Genomic DNA, 23,135 nt, shown 5'->3' on the forward strand with positions numbered 1-23,135 from the left:
CATTTAAGCACAAAATTATTAAAATTTAGTATATTCGATTTTGTTTTAATAGAAAAGGTTAAAAAATTAATACTTAACTATGTATTTATAATTTTTTTATTTTATTAAGTCAGGTATTACTAATACTTAATAAGTTTTTAAAAACCTAACACTATGACCATGCATTTAAAATAATTAATATGCAAAAGATATGATTATTTGCAAGGTGATATTTGAGAATAGCTTTTTACATTAATAAGTAATCAGGTTATAAAGTAATAAATTTCATTTTATAATAACCAGCTTCGTCCAAGGGTATAATAATATGTATATTTAATTTCTAATAGTAAAATTTATTGACCCAACTGATTTTAACAAAACTATTATGGTAACAGATTCAATTCTGCTTTAGTTTAACTGAGCTACAGAATTTACAATCCCACTTAATCCAAATCTAATTAAAAAAAATTTTAGTGAAACAATATGTATATCAAAACTAGAGATCAGTTTTACTAGCTCAAACAATTTCCACTACAGTTGCTAATTTTAAATTAATTTCAAAATTGTCACCATAGTAAGGTAAAATTATTTAATGATTTGAACTGTTATTAATAATTTGAAACAGTTTTTATATGGGAATAAGGAGCTGATAATTTGGAATCTGATTTATTATTTCACAAAATAGTTAAAAAATTTGAAAGATTTCAAGTTTTATTTTTTATGCTAAAAACTTATTTATATTAGAATTCATAACACAGTACAAATTGATTTCTAAAAGACATAAAGAAATATTTATTCATAACTAACAAGAATATCAACAAAATAGGTACAACAATTAGGACTTAAAATGATATGTAAAATAAAAACTGACAGGTGCATCCGAAAATACATTTATAAAGTTTTCAATTCTTACAAATCGGGGTTGGCATTTTGACTGGATGAAACCTATTAGTTTCAGGAAACTAGATAATTTGGAAGAAATGGCATATAAAAAATATAAGTGGCTTGAATTTTAAACAAATAAAATTTTATATAATACTAGAAAGGTAAAACTTTTTCCAATCAACTCTCTTTTTAAAAAAAATGACTACAGAGGAACCTCCAGGAAGACCCTTTATTTACGGCCACTTTTGGAAGGCACAGAATTTTTTCCATAAACATTGTGTTGAAGAAACCCTTAAGGAGAGACCATCAAAACCTCTCCCGACGGGGCAGAACTCAACACCAAATAAGGAAACATGAAATAATATTTTTAAAAAAAGTTTAACAAAAAAAAAATAAGTAGGTTAAAATGTATTCGAAAGCTCTTTTTGACCATAACAATCTCATGTTTAAGTGCTTTGAAGACAATGTTATCAATAATTTATTTTTTGATTTGAAAATTAAATTAGAAAAATAACTTATTTTAGAAAAAGCCAAGCACCTCAAACAAATGATATAAAATCAGATGCAAACTGCACAGAAAACATAAGTATTTATTTATTTAAAATAGTTCTATCATTCATAAATGGCAAATTTATTTTTACACATAATTATAACAGTTGGTATCATTTTTATAGAAGCTGAATTTTATTCATCGATCCGTCTTTTCATGACGCCAACAGAAGTGGCATTTCCACAACAAGAAAATGACACTGACTATAAATGATATGGTTTGCGAAAACTCATGTACCTTCAATAACAATTATGAAGTCTATGGAAGTAACTTGTAAAAATGACAAACCTCTATCAAAGACTATTTTACTATGGAACGGAGAGTGGTCGCTGTTGAGAAGCTTCACTGTATTTTAGTTTTATACAGAATTTTAAAAACCATTCATCATATTTAAGAATCCGTTTGAGTATTCATTCTTAACAGTATTTGATTAAAAAAATTATTATGCTACTAGTAATTGTGGATTGCATATGTTATTTGGTAATTTAGTAGTATTAATAAAATTTGATTAAGATGTTTAAAAAAAATTTTTATAATTAAAAACGTGTTTTACTATAATAACTTGCATAAAATAATAAATTGCTTTGAAGAAACACAGTTATTTCAATTACTTTAATTTATATTTCTTTCCAATTGTTGCTTTTTAGTTTTCCCATATTTAAAAATTATGTATTAAATAGCTTGAAAATTAATAGCATCATTTAAAGCAGATGTTATGTATACAATTATTAACAGTTTAAGAATTGTTCTAATATTTTATACTTTTTATTGAAAAAGAGTTTCTTCCACTCAGAAATTAGATTGGGTTAGAAAAAATCTTCTATCTTTTAGGGTGGTTTTGTTTTTAGTGGTTATTTGCACTTAGGAAGAAACTTGCCATCACTATTACAAATTAAAAAAATTTTAGAATCAGTATAGTTTTAATTTATTTATATAATTTGTTAAGGATTATGTAACAGAGCATTGGCTACAATAACTTTTTACAAATTTATAAAATTTAAAGATAGATTGGTACAATGATGCTTATTATTTAAAAAAATATCAAATTTCTGGGAGTAATATTTTACACTAAATAACATGGTTATGCCAATATATAGATGGCTAGTACCAATCCTAAAGTATTCAAAATTATTTAAAAAAGTTATGTTCCTGTATATTAAAAATATTTATCAAAATAAATCCAGCTCAAAACAAAATAAAAATGAATGAATAAAGTAGTTTAAAGTCGGTATTGGTTGTACATTAATATCTTCCTTTAATGTTTATAATTAGTTACTTACTTTTTAAGCTATAATTATTCTCAGAAATAATTCATAATAGTTGAAATAACAATGTCACTTAAAAAGAGTTGAAACAGCAATGAAAAAACAAATACGCCAGTTTCAATCTTACAAAAGGATTAGAAGGAGGGTTTGTTAGATTTTTAAAGCATTAAAATTATTCCAGATAGTATTCAAATTAAATATAAAGATTTTTTTTAAAATGCTGTCAAAGTAATTTAGCAACAATAAAAACTAAAATAAAAATCAATTTCAAAAATTCTAAATTTTTTTTAAACAACTTAATTGATTTTTTTGTGCTAAAAAATCATTTGTTTCTAAGATAGCAAGTTTCTTCCACAGTGAAAAAAAACTTTGAGAAACTGTCCTAAAATAGGTAGCTTCTAAACCAACTGAAAAAAACTTTATTCAAAAAGAAAAAAGAATAAAAAACAGTTAATAATCTGAATCTAATTTAAGTTATTAGTAAAATTAGATTAATTTTATGTAGACAAAAATAATGTTATTCGTTTTTAAGTTATTACACCATTTTTAAATAAATGAAAATTAAAAAGCAACATAGATTATAAAAATTTAATTCTTAAAAAAATAAAAACTGTTGTTTCATTCCATATTTTACATAAAAAGTATTGTAAAATCTAAGTCTATAATTATATTTAAAAAAAAACTGCTAAAATAAAATAATTTTTTTAAAAATATAATTATCATTTTTCTATATTAACAAATACTTATCTACACATATACACAACAAAATACAAAGCACATGTTGATTTCTTATGTACAAATAGCATACTAATTTTAATAATAAAATTCTGTTAAGTATGAATACTCAACAAACCCTTAAATAATATGAAATATAGATTTTGTAATTCAATATAAAATAATTTTAAAAAATAGTTATTTTTTTAAAAGTAGATATGAATAAATTAAAGCTTTGCTATAGATTACATTTAGTTTATTTAAATCAAAATTATTCTCTTAACACTTATTGGTAAATAAGTGTCTTGGTAATTTTTAGTTCCTTCTATTTTGTCCAGTTATTTCCAATTTCCACCAGTGTCCTGGAAGAAACAGGTTTCTTCCAATCAAAATCCCAAACTTTGGTTTGTTTGGAAGACTTTTGAGCAAATTTAATAAAAATTTCCAATTTTGATGGATATAAGTTAATTTAAAAAGCAGCAAGAGAGAATTAAAACAATAAATATATCATTTGTATGATTAAAAAATACTTCATAGAGTTTTAACAGTCCAATATTCTCATATGCAGTTTATGAACCTTTATTCAGTAGTTTAAAAGAAATGTAAAAAAGAATATGATGGTTTTGGATAAATCTAGAAATGGCTCCCATTTAATTCCGGAGTTACATAAAATTCCTTTTTATTGAGTGCTAGTGAATATCAGAGGAATCTACTTCCAATAAACATAAAATGGGAAAACTTTCTTTCTCAATGTATGCATAAATATTAACAAACATTGAAATGCAAAACATACCACAAAAAGATTAACAAAGCTGGATCAAAGGAAATGGGGATAGGATCTGTGCTTGATTTGTAAAATTAAAAATAGAATTTATTTTATTCTATTTACAAAATAGTCTGTAGCAAAGAGTTTTTTTTCTTTTCAAAACAACGTAAGTTTCGAGAGTGATGTAGACTCTGATTTAAGAAAACTGCTAACATACATAAAGTGTGGAAAAAGTTCAATTCTTTTAAGAGTCAGAAAGGGGAGATTTTCCATCTCTCTTCTCTTTTTACTTAAAGAAAACAGTTTAAGTTAAAATGTTTTAGTAACAAATTTTAGATACTTTCCACATTGTATTATCAATCATAACTTTTTATAAAGTTTTTTACAGAACTGTTTTAATTCTTAGAATTATTATTTTTACTAAATAAAGAATTATGTGGAAACACTGAATTGGATTGTTCAAAAAATCTACTGTAAACTGAATGTTTAGAATTTAAATGTTGAAGAAATTCTGATTGCATGCCACTAGTTCTATGGTGCAGAACTTGCTCGTTGATTAGAAATCAACAACACTCAACACTAAGAAATCAACAACAACAATCGATTACACTGCATTAACGAAAATTTATTAAATACTTCTCCTCTTTGGCAACACTTTTTTTTTAAATAATGCAAGGTAATCTGATTGGTCTCATAAGAACCTTGTAGCAATGCTTATAGATAAGCATCATTATCAATTTTATATATAGTTAATTAATTTGGATATTAGTTAATATCGTTATTAATATAGCTAATTAATGTTGTTAATTAATATGGTTATCAATATGGCTAATTAATACAATGATTGTTAATTAATATAATTATTAACTTTATTAATAACTATATTATAATTATACATACCCTCCAACTGCTACGGAATTTCCGTAGTTTCAGAAATCTTCTTTTCAGACGGTAGCAAAATTAATGTCTTAATATTTAAAAAAATTTAATTTGAGCGTAACTTGTCCACTATTACTTATAAAAGTGCAGGCCATATGGCTAGATTCTTAAGTTCTGATAAAAGTTTTATGAGAGATCCATTTGCTTTAAAAATTTCTACTTTGGTTCGCTACCACTAGAAAGAATTATTTTCAAAATCCTCATAAGTTGGAGGGTATGATTATAATACAATTATATATGATATAATTTTATTTTTTATAGATAAAATAGAGAATAAGAAAATTCGAATTGACATTGCCTAGTTCTAATATAAGTGTAAATATTTTAAAACTGTTATAGACATTGTAAAAATATCACAATATATTGTTTGAAAGCTACTATGATAAATTTACTTTTAAGACTTAAAGACTATCACATTTAAATTGAATTTGAAGTAGCACATTAATGAAAAGTGTAAATTTGTACAAATGCAAAAATTATCAATTTAAAAATACATATATTAACAACAAATTATTCACTACAACATTATTTATATTAAAAACTATTTAATTGAAAACTTAACAAAAATTCTTTAAAATATCTAAGTTTAGTTAGAAATGATTCAAATAAACATTAATCAACATAACTCTTCCAAAAATTTGGATCATCTTTGAACCTGGACTGAAACTCTTCAATTGCTCGGCAAAGTCTTCGAACAGCAGATAATAATACCTCAAGAGGATAAAAACTAATGCATATTCTCAGGTGATTTTCAAAGCTTTGGGTAAAAGAGGCTCTGAAAATAATTTATACATTATTTGAAAAGAAGAAAGCATATTATAGTTTTTTTTAAATCTATTTGAGAATTTAAAAACTTAATGTGATTTAGCTCTTTAAAAGCTAAACTTCCTTGCATGAATTTTGATATTCATGGATGAATCGGAACAAAAAAAATGAAATTCCGAGAAAATACATGTAAAAAGATGGGAATTTAATCTTGTTCTACACTGAAAAATTTGGATGATTATTTATTACAGATTGTCAGATCAAAACAAAACAAAAAAGACAAAATTATAATCTACAAAAATTATTGAAAAGTAAGAAAAAAAGGCTAATTTTTAAAATTTTAAATAGGCTGGCATTAGATAGAATATGTTCAGCCAAAACTAGATGATGGATTTCAGTTTCCTCTACGTTGAACATGAGAAAATCAGGGCATAGAGTGTGCACCTCTCAATGAGGTGACTCTGATTTGAATCCCAGCAATGGCTAAAAAATTCGGCACCCGGCTCACATAGGCCAAAGAGCTGACGTAAAACATCCTCAGTGGCAGCCAGATCATGTCAGGCTAACTGTATGAGGTTTTCCTCTCTACGTTACGCGAATGAGCAATAGTTGCGTCAAAAAGTCCCCCATGAAGGCAAAGTTATACTTAATCAAAGAGTTCCCTTGTCTTCTGAATTGGGTTCAAATCTATAAGGGAATGGAGTTGAAAATCAATGTCAAAAACTCAAAATAGGATCAGCTCTTCACTGATGGTTATAAAATAAAATAATATTTATAAAAACATTTTCAATTCAAAAAAACTTTATTAAATAGAGTTTGTCTACAATCCTAAAATTACATGTTTTCTTGTTTTAAGAAGCAGGTTCAAGACTACAGAGACTTTAAAGTGAGTTCACTGATATGATAGCAATTCTAAATCACTCTAGTCTTTCTCAAAGCAAACACTATTTCACACAATTTTTTTGATTTATCCTAGCTGTGTTTCAATCTGATTCTAAATAATTATGTCTTACAAAGTTTGCCAAATGTGTTTATTTTGTATTAAAAGCAGACATTTAAAAAAAAGTAAAGCTAAATGAGATTTTGTTTACTCTTTTTTCAGTTTGAAATGTTGTCATGTTAAAATTTAGATACGCTTAAAAATTTTGAGCTCTTGAAGAGCATCGTTTAGAATGGCACCATTGTAAAGAACTTTTCAATGTAACTTCACAAATAAAAGAATATGTTTGATTTTTGTTCATTTTCTCCATAAAATAAAGGCAAAAAGTTTTCGACATATTATCATCATGGCTTAACAATGTATTACATATTTTTTCCTTACCTTGACCCAGGCATATAGCATACTTGATATTTTTTCTTACAAAAATTTAGTAAATTACTTGCACTGATGTCAGCTGGCAATTCAATCCATAAAAAATAGCCTCCCTATAAAAAATAATAATTTCTTACTCCTGCTTTGATAAAAATAAGCCTTAAAAAAAACTTATAATTCTAAGATGAACGAATCTAATTTAGGATAGCTAACTTATATTAATAGAAAACAGATTATGATTTAGAGTTAACATATTTTACATTCAAAACAGATATTTTACTTCATGATAAGGAAGAAAGTAATAATGAATAGAAGTTTAATATTTTGAAGTAGGTTCATAAATGGATAGAAGATTAATATTTTCCAGCATAAGACACAAAACAAAGATGTAAGTTTTGTCTATCAATGCTTGATTATCTATGAATAGTAACCATGCTTGTGGGTTTTGCAACATTTTATATTATTTGCAAATGTAGTTAGAATGAAAACCTAGATTTTTTGCTTTCCATTAAAGTAGTTTTTTAGTTTAGAGTTAGTTTTCATCTGAATTGTAGAAGAAAAAAGTGACAACTAAAACACAAATAGTAATCAAATAAGAATTTAACTTTATATTTACATTAAAGTATATAAAAAAATGAATACATAACTTACTGTTGAAAAAAATAAGACACAATTATTTAACAACTTTTGACACAAATCATATTCCTTACATGATAAATTTTTAAATGAAATATTAGTGTTAATGAATATGAAGTATTTACTCAATGAGCCATGAATATTAAAATGCAAAGAAGTAATGCCCTCAAATAAATTTTATGACTTTAATTATTATGAAAAAGATATTAAAAAACTTAAAAGTACCAAAGCAGAGGACTTTAATGTAGAACCAAAAGGTAATTCTTCTTTTAAAAGTTCTGCAGCTGACTCCATATTGGTCTAAATAAAAATTCCACAAAATATAAGAAAAACTGTTAAAAACTTTTGTATTATAGATTACAATATAAAATGTTCATAGAGTGAAACTAAATATATATTTTTTTTAAATATTTGTAGTCTTTTGTTATACTACACATACTAATGAATTACTTTTTGTATATCTCTTAAAAAACTAATACAACCACCTAAAATGTGTATTCTTCATGAATTTAAATTAACAGAAAACTTTCACATAAGAAAAAAATATGATTACAATTTCAATGGATTCAATGTAATTTCTGGAATAGAAATACACCTTTTGAAAATTATTCAAAATCAATCCTGCCTACAGATGTTGTATAGTATATTAACGTATTTATTAACTTTAAATACCTAACGGGCACAATATTATATAAAAATTTAAAAAAAACCAACTTATAAGTTAAACAATGCAATACAATAAACCCATTACAATAACTTGGCGGCATGAAGTAAATATAATTTAACATAGAAAGTATACTGAATTTTTTTTATTTCAAACATAGCCACTTCTCAAAAATCTATACACCATTGATATAGATCATATCTCATTTAATTCAGAAAAATAAAATTGATAACCATTTAATATCCTTATTTTAATGTGCTGTGTCCCTACTAAATGATACATAAACTGAATAATACTTACTTTGTAAATATTTTTCACTTTTTGTAAATGGGGTTTCAGCTTTCCTAATGCTAATAAACTAGTTACAATGCCTGCTGTATAAGGATTCAAACCTCCACCACTGTGCAAAACACCACTGAAAATCAAATGATCAAAGATAAATTTTTTTTATTTATCACTTTAAAAATTTATTCATTTCAACGACCGATTTCATTGAAAATTATTTAACTTAAATAGTTATTCCAAGATCTTGTAAATGCTTTCTTCTTCTTTTTTAAGTTAGAAATAATCCCATTATTTAATAAATAAATGTTTTTCAATGTAGGCAATAAGTCCAAAAAAATCTAAATAAAATTAATTTAAAAAATTATAATGATAATAATAATAATTATATGAAGAGAAAGCCTACTTGCAAAATATTATCAAACATCAGCACCCACTCCAACATGCTTGGATGGTTCAATGGATTTCTAAAAACCCGATTATGTATAGTCTAATATAGCAATTACTTTTCAAGATACAGAACACTCAAGACCAGCTAACCACAGGGTGCAATCTTAAGTTGCATATCTTTTAACACTTATATTAGTGACCTAGTAACTGAACTGAAAAAGATTGATGGCATTCGGTGCTTGCTATATGTTGAAGACCTTGTTATCTGAACTACTTTCCCAAAGAACAAAGCTAACGAGATCATTGAAAGTTCTTTGGGAAAGGTCATGTTGGTTACTAAAAAATGGACAGAATTACAGAATTAAATAATATAAAGTTCAACATCGACAAGACATTTGTAGAGTCTTTTTCTCTAATGCACCAATCTTTTCATCCACGAATTTGCTACAAAGGTTGTCAGATATCATCGTCTGATAACTTAAAATTCTTGGGTGTGGTTTTGGATCATAAACATACATGGAGATCTCACATGGAAAACACTATTCGAGGTGCTCCAAAAAGACTTAATCTTTTAAAAATACTAGAGGCTCCAAATGACGCTCAAGAGCGACTTTGAATTCTACTTACAAAATGTGTATTTTACTCCCTCTTGATTGCTGTTGGAAATTGCTTATCACAGGTTCTTAACCTTCTAAAAAAATTTCTAAATCACGCACTGCAATTGATTACAGGGGCTCAGCACAGGGCTTTTACCTGATTATTCAGGAGAAAGCCCTTTTCCTTAGGGAGAGAATGCTTAGAACTCTTGTATTTTTGTCCCTGTGGAATCTAGATTCTTTAGTTGGATAGAGAAACCTGAAAACACCAAATGAATTCTGCAGGGAGTAGCTCATATTATATCTAAGTTGGATTTGAATTTTGAGGCTGAACACTTCTCTCTTCTCCTCAATCATTGCCGACAAAGGATTTTCTACCCGCCTTGATCTGTTCATGGATATCTCAAAGGTTGAGACTAGTGATACAGTTTCAAGAGCTTTCACTCTCAAAACAATAGAAACCTTTTTCCCTAAGGAGGAATGGTTAAAAATTTATACTGATGGTATCAAAGTGAGTGATTATGTTAAAGCCAGTGCTGGTGTTTACTGTGAGCTCTTTTGCCTTTATACTCCCATCGATACTTATTGATTAGCTGAGATCGATTGGTGAGATTGAGGTCATTTACCAGGCCCTGACACAACTTTGGAGACGCCTAGATTCCTTTTACAAAGTTATGTCATTGTCTGATTCATAGGTCCCACTTCAAGCGATTGTTGCACCCAGTCACTCTAGAATTCTAACTATCACTAATTGCTTAAATTTTCTTAACTAGTTTGCAATTAATAATAAGACAATATTATTCCAAAGGAATCCAGAAGAATCACTGTGGAATCCAGAGAAATGAGGCCCCATTTCCTGGCAAAAAAGGGAGCCTCTGTTTCTTAGAGATCTAATCCCAGACTTTTTTTTAATAATCTCTAATACTCTAATAATAATAATAATAATAAAGAATATCCTCAGGGATTCTTTCTATGAAGAACTCACAATTCTAATAAACTATGGCTTAAACAGACATGCAAACATTTATTATATGTTAATGCATGAGAACAACTTCATTGATTTTTTATGCTTAAAATTGAAGAGTTAAAAAATTTTCATTAAAAAAATAACGTAAAATATTGAAAGCAAAATATTAAATTGGAGTAGAAAATAATAACAGTAATTTACAAATCTTTGCACTTTTCAACAATCCATTCAGGAGCTTCCATCCATCCAATTCTCAGTCCTGGTGCTAAGATTTTTGAAAATGAACAATTCGATATTACATTACCAATGTAATCAGAATCAGATCTATGGAAGAAATAAAATGGACTTTTTTTTAAGAAATTACAAGTCAACATTAAACTGCTGTAAAATAATATACCAATGCATAATATTTCAAATTTCCAGCAATAGTAGGGCATATAGTATGAAATACACTTTTAGATCAATTATTATCAAAAAAGATGCCTACTTATCATCAAATTGATAAAGCCGTTTTGGACAAGTGGGATCATCCCCATAATGAAGGAGGTTGTAGACATCATCACAAACTATAGTAATTCCATACATTCGTGACAACTTAATCAGCTGTTGACATCTTTCTAATAAAGCAAATATGTTAAACTATTAGAGCGTATTTAAAATTGATGTAGTACTTTTTCAATTACAGATAATATAACTTTGACAAAATAAATATAGAAAAACTAGAAAAGGAACTCTAATAGAAAAGCTAGTTTATTTTAAATGAAAGAATGGTAGTTAATTCACAAGTGGAAAACTAAAAAGGGAAGAAAAAAAACTAAAATTTTTAGAGCATATATAAACTTTTTTTGTTCCAAAAATTATAATTTGGCTTCAATGAAAGGAAAAATCAGAAAAATAAAAAAAAAAATAATAATAAATAACGTTTGAAAATAAATATGAAAAATAAATATAACAAGAAGCTATTAATTACTGGAAGGTGTTGTAAATTAATAAAGAAATTGTGTACAAAGACAATAAACCAAAATCCCTGTACATCGTTTTATTTTCATTACGTATTTCCCCATATGTTACACAGTTAAAACCAACACTAGGACAGAAATCATTTAAAGCAACTGTGCAACAAAATATTTGTTACACAGTTGTACACACTAGGAAAATGTTTTGTCGCAGTAAAATATTTTCAAGATGCATCTTTTATGTTTGTGCCATCCCATGCAAAGTCAATGTAATGCATGCTTCCAGACATTATACCACATCTTTGAGCATTTTCTGTAGTAGTATTGATCACATATGCGTAACTCATCTGGAAATTTAGTAAAATTAAAATGATATAAAAGGATTTTTCCTTATTGTCTTTGCATATCACACAATTGCAAGCTCATGTTTCCATGTGAATTTGTATTTTTTGGCATGTTTCATTAGAACCCCAGATTTGAGAACTACCCAGAATACCAGGTTTACAAATCCTGGTAAGCACCATAGCACATGAAAAATATTAGCTGGCACCCTTTAGTTGATTAAAATTTAAACTGTTTTTATTTTTAAGCCAAAAATCTGAATTGTTTTTATAAATATTTTTTCCCTAAACATCAAATCTGTGCAGATTCTTAAAATATTTTTAGCTTGCATAATTGTCTGTGCATTAAAAAGTATATTTCTGATCATTTTACTTATTTTTAGAGAGTACTCAATTAAAATTATTACTGACTATTACTATGCAAAGTTCATAAATGCAAAAAAAAGTATTCTGCTACTTTTTATTCCACAGCATGCTGATTCTAAGAAATTTTGAGTCATATTTAGCAGGATTTTATATTAAAAAAGGCCCAAAAGCTTAACCTTTATATCAGGTTTAAATAAATAAAAAATTGGATTGCATTTTTCACAATAAACATCTATAAAAATAGCATAAATAGTTGTAACAGATTGTTCTAAATGCATAACAAGATATTAAGAAATTAAGACTATATATTTAAAAATAACTTTACTTGAAAACAGAAGAAAAGTAGCTTTAATTAAATTAGTCAATGAAATTATTTTTACAGTTGTAAAGCAAAGAATTCAATGAACAAGTTGTGCAAAAAGGAACTAATAAAGTAGGCTACAAATTGTTTAAACTGTGCTGTATGCAAATACTTTAAATCTTGCAACTAGTTAAAACTTCAGAGAGTGGAGATATCCACCTTTTTTTTTTAATCTAAACAACTGATTTAATGTTAATTGAAATACATTAACAACAAAATTTTATTCTTAATGGAAAATATTGCATGACAAAGGGCAAATTGTTTTTTTTTGTTACATATTTATTGAAATTAAAGTTTATTTGAAATATGCAAAGAGAAATTGAGAATCTGATTGGAATTATTTAGGCAAACCAGTGAGTATGAATAATCCCTAAAATTCTGAAATAAAAGAGAATTTTTTTTTAACAAATTGAAAAATAAAATTTTTAGCGAACAAAGAATTGCGATATCATGAGGAAACTATGAACTGGATTATTTAAAAAGTCTGCAGTCCAGTGAATGCTAAAAACTCAAAAGTATAGTGATTCAGAGCATGTTTACACTAGCTATATTTTATGGAATTATTTAAATTCTGTAGCAGAGAAAAAAATCCTAGCACATTATCTAATTGACAAATAAAAAACGCTACATAGCAAGGGAGGGTGAAATTACATACCTTCAGGTAGCACACATCCAGTGGGATTATGAAATACTGGTATGGTATAAAGCAAAGCTTGTAACGGTGGATTTTTTGAAGTTGTTACTTCTTTTAAATGCTGTTGCAATTTTTCAAGTAAATCTTCTATTACTATTCCATTATTGTCTGTTTTAACTATGAAAATAAAAAATTTAAAAATAATTATGGTGATAAAGGGTAATTATTATTAACAAAAATATTAAAAAAGCAAGTCTTAAAATATTGCATAAAAAATATACAAAAAAAAATTTTAATTTAAAAAAAAATTTAAGTGATATTTAGCCTTGATCTAAAAAATACTATTTAATAAAAGAATATATAATTAAGATAAAAAAAATTCTATTTATAGTGATTAATATTCTAAGCCTCTGGGACAACCCTTTCATTATTCAGTCCCATAAATATTCTACTTATGCACAGTTAATAATTTAAAATGTAAAAAGAAACAAACATATTAAGAAATGCGCTATTTAATTTCCAAAAATCTATTTTAGAACGTATAGAAGCATCAAGTAGTTTAATACAAATTCCTTTTTTTCAAAGAAAAATACCTTATTAAGGACCTAGAAGAATGAAGCAATATTTTATAATATACTATGTTCTTGAATTCAAAAATTTCAGTGCTTTGAAAAGTCTCATAACATTTTGTTTCACTTAAGCTCTTCAAAAGGTTATGAACTTATATTTTAACTATAAAACACATTCTAATGCAGGGGTTTTGCTGGTTTAAAATATTTTTTACATTGTATGCTGAGACAAAATACTAGGTTAATAGCTTGATTTAATGTTGCTCTTTGATCAGCAACTTGACGCAAAGAATATGTGTTCCGGTATGAGAATGTATAGCACTAGGTCGTTGCCAATGCATTTCTTTGACTATATTATCTAGAAGATGTATGATTTGCGGTATTTCTAGAATTTATTTTCATGGCCCTCTGGGACAAAAGATTGAAGACCCTTAATCTAAAACTATCAAAGACAAAATAGCTTCATCAGTTTTGAATAAAACTACTTTACTCATACCTGGAATGATATTCATATCCAAGTCTTTAAATATCTTTAAAGCACAAAAATACGAAGGGTCTTCTATGAAAACAAAGGAGCCACGTTTAAAAAGACAGTTAAGAATCAGCCATAATCCACTAGAGGCTCCAGCCGTTAGGAATAGATTTTCACTAACAAAGAGATTATGACAAATAATAAGAATATGATAGTATAAAATTGTAAAAAATAAAGTATAGTATATTTTAAATGATCTGCGAAACTTTAAAAAAAAAGTTGTTCAAAAATAAATTGAAACAAAATTGAAATATAAATTACCTTCTTACATCATCCCCATATTCTTCGGATAAAAATTGAGCTAAGAAACTCCTGAACTGCCAGTTGCCATTTTCTGAGCCATATTGAAAAAGCTGAGCATCTCCATCCATTTCTACTTGCTACAAATATTCATTTTATATAATACAAATCCAATATAAATTTATTAAAAAACCTCTTTAAATAATTTTATATTGAAATAAAATTAATGCAGAACATTTGCATTTAATTTTCTAGCTGGAACCACAAATAATAAATTCATTAGATATTTTATGAACTATCTGAAATAAACAATGCAATGTGAAGTGTTAATTTTGATTAGCACTCCAGAATTTAAAAATTTTTTAAAATATTTTTTTTTAAAAAATAGTATGCATATTTCAGGGAAGGTATCCCATGTTTTTTAATGCAGCACTCTCAAACACAGTTTATTTTTGTGCATTCAATTACTAATAAAATAAAGACTAAAAATCAGATTTAAATGCATCAAACAAAATATTAAACTATTAAAAAAGAATTTTGTGCTTTGTGTGTTCTCCATGCTTGGTCTAACATATTTAATGCATTACTCAATTCAAGATTTGGCAGTTTTAGCTGATTTAAACTGTGGATAAAACTGTCTAAGCAATAAGTCTGAAACTTGTGCCAAAAACTGTCAATAGACTCATTTCTTTTAAAAAATATATCCCTTAGTTCTTTTCAAAAATACCAAAAACATAATCCAAATTAAATTACACCAATAATTTGAACAATAATTTGATCAATATTTTTAACACAATATTATTACAACTGACTCTTGAAACGGAACACGTATTTGAGTAACTCCTTTCGGAAGAGATTTTGTGAGATTTCATCAGCGATCTTTTTTTTGTTTGGTTGTCACGTATACGGATTTCACGATTTTTTCGCAATGTAATGAAGATTCATAAAAAGCGAAAAAGGAAATAATGAATGTCCTTTTAATAAAAAGGAAATAATGAATGCCCCCCCCCCTCCAACAAAATGAGGGAATATTGCTCATAATATCAGAATAAAAAAATATTACAGATTCAATTAAAAAAATTATATAGTTTTTTTTGGTAAATTCAGTGCTTTTGTTACTTTAAACTAGTAACCTACATAATTTATTATTAAAAATATCGTGCAGAAAGATATTAGAGCTAGAGAGTTTTGTCACAGGGTCCCTCAGTCAATAATGTCTTTACAAGGTAGAACAGGTTCAATATTTTAAGGACATTTTATTACTGGGATCAAGATTCAAGTTTTTACCCATTTTCATCATTTATGTATTAATCAGATTGCAAAATATGAATTGAACTATGAATATCAACAACAATCAATAAATAAAATGAATAAGTTGTTATTTTTTGAAATGATTGCATAAACTCTAAGTTTTGGAATGAAAATAAATTGGAGATAGTAATCGAGAAGTTCCTTTATTTTTTTCAACATAAAATCCTCTGAGTTTAGCTTGATACACTTAACCATTTATAGAGAAGCACTTGAAAAATAAATGTAGCAAATACAAACCATTTGGTGAATGGTAGCAGCCTCAATGATGGGAGGGAGCATACGTAATAAATCTGTTCCAGGAGCACCAGCATTCAAATATACAGCATCTGTTTTGTAATATCCATGAGCATCAAACTGACTAAAATATCTTGCGGATTCTGACTCACTGTGATGTTGATGATCCATCTAATAAATAAAAATAATATTTTAGAGCATGGCAAGCTTTTTAATGATGAGTACCAATACGATATTTTCATGTACGAAAATGTAATTTAACCAAATCTCAATGTAAAACATAATGTGCAGAAGAGTCTCACATAATAAAAGAGGTGAGTAATATGTGTAAAAAATATAAAAACTTTGTAAAGCATGTACAAACAAAAATAAAGTGATTATTTCAATTGATTTTAAGCTCAGCATATGGTATTCAAAATCTAACAAATAGTTGACAAACGCTTATAAGATTTTTTTTTTTTAAAAAAAAAAAGAGTTTTAAAAGTGAACTTTTGTAACACTTTTAATTTTTTTGCTCACTAAATTAACTTAAATTTAAAACCACTCATAATGTTAAATATTTTTGCCCTAAGAGCTAAGAGGAAGAATGTAGTTTTGATAAAACGACAGAATTTAAATGTAAAACACTGTCATTTCATTTCCTTTAAAGTGTTTATTTCCTTTAAAGTTTGCAGAAGCAATGATATTAACATGAAACTAATTTTTAATTTCAATTCGAAAATTAACAATAATTATGATTCTTTGTGTAAATTAAAGTTATTTCCATCTAACTTCGCTAGAGAGTTATAACATGTGAGTGACATTCTCTGATTGGTCGGGAGCCAAAATTTACCTAAACAAAATGAAGGAAAATTTTTCTTGTAAATTAAACATAGTGTGATCGACAAGGTATTTTAATCTTGTGGAATCTCATAATTTCGGGTACATATTTTTTTCTTTTGCTTTTAAAATTATTCGAAATTGTTCAAAGCTATCTTTTATACACAAATACAATGTTAAAAAATCATTTCTTTTGCGAAATAATTAGATTTTAAAAATTATGATAGCTCTACTTTTCCTTTTTGTCAAGTTATTTATGTTATTATAATTCCAAATAAATCATTAATTTTTTGAGAAAATTTTACTTTTCTCCTTAAGAAATTATTTCTTGGAGAAAATTTTGAAAATAAATTATATCTTTATATTCAAAGAGATTAATTTGTACATCAACAATTTGCTGTACTTTGGCATAATTTCTTGTCTCTTTCTTGGCTGGGAAAAGAAAAACGAATTGTAATGTAACTAAATATTGATACCATAGCAACAAGGAAAATTCTGAAAAGGCTGTTTATTCATTTTTCAATTATGTTGATTTGTCATTATTTTTGTCCATGGTTTTTATTTGTCAATGTTTTCTTAGGTTCTTTAAGTTTAGATTATTTTTTATTGCTGAAATATTAACTTTTACTGGCTATTGTATGTTTTTATAGAAATGTAAATTGGTTTTTTAATGATTATATACAATACCTGATTTTGATATCTATTTTTTTTTTTTTTTTAAAAAACAAATATGTCATTTTTTTAATAAGTTACTCATGCATTATTGATTAAAAAATGGGTTATGTTACTTTAAGTTTGTAATGAAAATAAATTTATAGATTTAGTAAATATATATTCCCTTAAGTTAAGATAGATTTAAGTTTAATTAAAAGATCTTTTAAACCACTTTGCTTGCATTTTATTGAGTGTTGTTTTTAAAATTTCTTGCATAGTGTATGATTTTTTATTTTTCATTATCGTTATTCAAAAAATAAAATAATGTTACTATACATAATGAAAAATCATATCACTCTGAATTTTATTGAGATATTTTAGATCTTTTTCCAAAGTGTATTACTTTTTTTTATTTTTCATTATTGTTATGCAAAAAATAAAATGTTGTTACAATTCATTTTCTCTTAACTTAAATTTTATAACCTGGATTTAATGATACACTCATTTAATCAAAAGATTCAATAAGCATAAAAAAATTTGAATTTCTATAAAAGTTGGTCACAATATAAAATGGAAATTGGGATATAATGAACTAGTTATAAGAAAATAAAATGAAACACTTCAAGTGGATGAAAAAATACGAAAATAATTTGATTTTTAACAAATAAGAAAGGAAAAAAGTAAGACACGTCACTTTCAAAAGACGAAGAGGAGATTTTTGGCGGTGATGAAAGATATTACAAAAACTACACTTTTTGCCTTTTCATCTGGAAAAATTTTAATTATTTTCTCCTTTTCAGTTTGGTGCCTTTTAAATAAAGTCAGAATGTCTAAAAAATTATAAGTTTGTTAATAAATTTAGCTTGAACTATTAAAAAATAATTACTTATTGTCATCAGAAACAGAGCTCTTGTAGAAATTTAAACATTCTAGCTAGTCAGAAAATGGACGAAAGATGGCTGATAAATTCCACTTCACAATCTAAAGTATGCTTATATAGATGGAGAAATAATTGAAACTATCATTTCCATCTAACAGTGTTAAGTTCATTTAAGTACACTTTAACTAGTTGGAAAGACGTCGAAATTCAGATTGAAGCCAAATTCCTTACAGGGATACACTCACTGTAATTTAAAAATCTTCTTGTAGTGATCATAAAACGATCAAAAACTTGAGATGTCATTCAGAACAGAGTGCCATTTAAAATGTAGAGTCGGTTAATGGGACAGTAGTCGTAATTTCAATTAACTATAAATTTATTACAGAAATATTATAGCTATAAATTTTGATGACAAACTTACCAGGAAATAATTGACTCAGATCTCCTGATCAGATTTAAATATTCCAGTTTTTGGGAACATGGATAAAATTTCTACAAATAATCAGTTAACTTTGCGATAGTATGTTGATTAATTCTGATTGATTTAAAAAAAATTGAAACTTACATTGTCATCAGACGCAGAGGGACTCTCATAACGAGAGCATTCTAGTTAATCAGAAAGCGGTCAGAAATTTTACAGGTGATAGGTTTCCTTTGGTTATAATTTCATACAAAATTCTGCTGGTAATTCTGCTGGCATGTAATGATGACAAATAATATTGTAATTCTGCATAGAGCTTCAGTTTAAATTAAAATTATCTAGTCAGTCTTAAAGTGGCCAGAAATTTTTATTGATGGATAACTCCTTTTGACTGCAATGTCGTGAAAAGTTCTGCTGCTGTGGGCCAATAAATGATTGAATCTTACATTGACATCAAGTACAGAGCTTTACTATTGTCTCGAGTGCTCTAGCTAGTCGAAAAGTGATCTAAATGTTGACTGCAAGATTCCATCGACACGACTATAAAAAAAAAGAAATTAAAATAACAATAAAAATCACTGTGAAAGCTTAAAGTTCCCAAGACGGAGGAAGAAAAACAGATTGTGGAGAAGCGTCGCCAACTATTCCATTATTATTCTCAAACCAGCAATTTCGGACAATTTTAAAGCCATTGTCGTAACTCTCTATTTAAGAGTTAGATAGCAGGGACTCTAGTTTAATTAGATGATGCACAAGTAAAATGAAATATTAGTTAGAACATTAGAATTGCAATTTTTCCAAAAATATTTTTTATTACTTTTAATTAATGAGATTATAATAATAGTTTAAAAAAAATTTTGTTTTAAAAATGTATACTTTTATCTTCAATATCAATTTCCCTAGGGAAAAATTAGAAGTAACTGGGTAACAATGCCTAATTTAACTAAAAGATTACGAAAATAGAAATGAAACAAATTCTAAAAATAAGTTGCTTTATTTATGTTTTAGGCTGTTATTCATACTGGGGTACTCAAGAAACTCTTCAAATCAAGCACAGCATTAAATAGATAGGTGTAAATAATTATTTCATACTTTTTTTTTTTATTTTGTCAAAAGATAAGAGAGGATGAGAGCTTTCTAGTTTTTATTGCTTATTTGTTTACATTTTAAGCAGCTTATTTTTGCCCAATTAAGATCTATAAATACCTATAAATTATCTGTTTCAGTTAAACGATTTGTTGAGAAGTACAAGTAATATCAGTCCCGCAGTGGACTGATCGTTAAGACACGGTTCCCACCAGAACACCGAAGTCATGCATCACTGGCTGCGGTCAGTGTGCGGGTGGGTGACCACTTGGATTAGTCTGCGTAGGGACCGAGGGTGTGCGGTATTGGTCCTCGTTAAAGTGCTCGACTTCGCGTGCAGGTCGTCGGGCTACGAAAGCAGAGGAGCCCGACGCAGAGGATCAAAATTGCGATGGTATGTCTTCGGATCATCCTCAGGGATGTTTCCAGCCCATTGTGCAGCTCTAGTGCGACGTAAATGAACTACAACAACAACAAGTAATATCACTCTATTTGGGGATCATTCACACTTTATGCAATTGGCTATAGGTGACGTGGAGAAGAACTCTCAAGACAATACTTCACATGCTTTCATCAAAACGTGTGGAGAGCCATAAGAGAAACAAGTAAGTTTTTATCTTGATTTTAAAGATATATTAAGAACTTTTAAGTTAGGAAACTATGTGAAAAGAATGTTTAAAAAATATCAATGACAATTAAATGAAAAAAAAATTAAGTACCGCAGTGGATTGATCGTTAAAACACGGTTCCCAGCGAAGTCAAGCATCACTGGCTGTGGTCAGTGAGTGGGTGGGTGACCACTTGGATCAGTTTGCGTAGGGACCAAGGTTGTGCGGTATTGGTCCTCGTTAAACTGTTCTACCGTAAAGTGCTAGACTTCGCGTGCAGGTCGTCGGGCTACCGATGCGGGGGTGCCATCCCCTCTGCAGAGGATCAGAATTGTGATGGCATGTCTTCGGATCATCCTGACGGATGCTTCCCAGACCGTCGCCAATAGCCCATTGTGCATCTCTAGTGTGACGTAAATGAACTGCAACAACAACAAAAATATTAAGAAATGATGAGGAGGAGAGGGAAGGGTCTGGATATGGTACCGTTCTTCTCCCCAGATGGCGTAGTCGAGTTTTTCAATCATGAATTGTCCTAGACGCGAGCAGGAAATTTAAGAACTTATATGTTAAAAAAAAAAACTGCTCCCTCATGCAAGAACCACATTGTTGTTGTTGTTCATTTACGTCGCACTAGAGCTGCACAATGGGCTATTGGCGACAGTCTGGGAAACATCCCAGAGGATGATCCGAAGACATGCCATCACAATTTTGATCTTCTGCAAAGGGAATGGTATCCCAGCTTTGGTAGCCCGACGACCTGCTCGTGAAGTCGAGCACTTTACGGTATAACAGTTTAACGAAGACCAATAATTCTAAAATAATTACCAAATAAGGAAATAAAACTTTTTTCAAATTTATCTTTATAATTTGATATAAAACATATGGCTCAAGCTCAAGTAATTGAGAATTCTATTTGGGTTGGAGCGTGTCAATTCCGTGCATTGCTGACAATTACGATGATTTTTACTAACCCTCCAGTACTACGAAAAGAATAACGAACAGTTATTCCTTTTTTGTTTCATAAAAAACGAGGTCTATATTTAACATTACTTTTAGGCATTACCATCGGCTAACTGATCACTAAAACATCCACTACTTGAAAAAAATTGAAATGAAACTTTTTTTTCCTTTCTTATTTCTTATAATAAGGATACGTATTCTAAATTTAAGTCTTTTTTTTACCGTTTCCATCGTGTTTTTTTTTTTTTTTTTTATTACTGTCAATTTATTTAATTTTATTTTATAACCATCGTTGAACAGCCGACCCAATTTTTGGGTTTACGATTGTTAATGTTCAACTTCGTAGTCTTATAATTTTAAACTCAATCCAGACGACAAGGGAACGCCTGGATCAAGTATTTAGAGAAATTTGCTTTCGTGTAGGACTCTTTGATAGAATTAACCGCCACTTGAGTTACATGGAGAGGAAAGCCATAAAAACCTCCCACGGTTAACCATGCGGAAAAGGGACTCTAATCCATGATCTGTCTAACATTGAGGATATTTTACGTCAGCAGAATTCGTATCGACAGCGAAATTCGTATCGATCAGCCATACCTGAGATTCGAACCTGATTAACCTCAGTGAAAGGCTAACATTCTATCTTCTAAGCCAATACGGCTCTTTGTACTAATGATTGAAATTTTCTTTAATATTAATTGCCATTATTCTTAATTGCTCGAGTCACGTACATCGGAGAAATTAATTAAGTTACAAAATCGGACACAAAAACGTATTTCATATGAATAAACAATTAAAACATTCGTTTTCTTTTTTTTCAGTGGATTTGAAATGTCTGGAAAATTTAGTCACATTAAATCATAGAAAGTCATGTCACGAAAACGTTTTTAGTCAATTAATATCTTTTTAGGAACACCCAAATACTTTTTTATTAAAGTTAATTCTATCGAAAAAATATTTGTTCATGTTTAGTTAACATTTTTTTATTGTATTATTCAGTTATAGAAAAATGATGAAGATATTTACAAACTTTTACCTTTCAAATTATTTTTAAATGGAAAAATACAAAGTTTAGTTGAATAGTTCTTGAGTTATAAAATTTCTGAAATGTCATAGATTTTGATTTTGATTTAAGAATTAGCCGCCTAAGGCGGCCAGCTGTCCGCCACGCTAAAGGTTTTCACAAATAAAGTTTTTTAAAACATAGCAGGAAATCAGAAGATTAGTGGACAATTGAAGTGTTCCTGTCCTGCAATTTTGTCTTCATATCCTTGGGCCCTAGCACTGCTAGTAGAGACACGATCTTCTTCCAATCTTCTTTGACTTTTCTCAGGTGTTTCTCGGACCCCAGCACTGCTAATTGAGACACGCACCTCTTCTAATCTTCTTTGACGTTCCTCAGGTGTTTCTCGGGCCCAAACCAACACCTCCTAGAAAAGAGTAGGCTTCT

At 28.1% G+C, this 23,135-nt stretch overlaps 2 protein-coding genes across 10 annotated transcripts in view; one reads left to right on the top strand and one right to left on the bottom strand.

Annotated features, from left to right (window-relative positions):
* Positions 1–23,135, top strand: part of LOC107437395 (uncharacterized) — a 548,903-nt gene that overhangs the window by 131,793 nt on the left and 393,975 nt on the right. The gene's annotated exons all lie outside the window — the stretch shown is intronic.
* Positions 748–23,135, bottom strand: part of LOC107457111 (uncharacterized HTH-type transcriptional regulator YdfD) — a 25,339-nt gene continuing 2,951 nt past the window's right edge. For 2 of the 9 annotated variants that reach the window (XM_071181478.1, XM_071181479.1), the window contains exons 2-11: positions 16,258–16,425; positions 14,731–14,849; positions 14,434–14,585; positions 13,390–13,545; positions 11,198–11,327; positions 10,924–11,034; positions 8,776–8,890; positions 8,037–8,111; positions 7,185–7,288; positions 748–5,873 (exon numbers count right to left, since the gene is read on the bottom strand). In XM_071181478.1, coding sequence (XP_071037579.1) covers positions 5,711–5,873; positions 7,185–7,288; positions 8,037–8,111; positions 8,776–8,890; positions 10,924–11,034; positions 11,198–11,327; positions 13,390–13,545; positions 14,434–14,585; positions 14,731–14,849; positions 16,258–16,425 — 1,293 coding nt within the window. In that variant the 3' untranslated portion in view covers positions 748–5,710. The other 7 variants (XM_071181474.1, XM_071181476.1, XM_043044399.2 and 4 more) reach the window with 6 other exon arrangements.

This window comes from Parasteatoda tepidariorum, chromosome 5, assembly GCF_043381705.1.
Source record: "Parasteatoda tepidariorum isolate YZ-2023 chromosome 5, CAS_Ptep_4.0, whole genome shotgun sequence".
In the NCBI taxonomy this organism is placed as follows: Eukaryota; Metazoa; Arthropoda; class Arachnida; order Araneae; family Theridiidae; genus Parasteatoda; species Parasteatoda tepidariorum.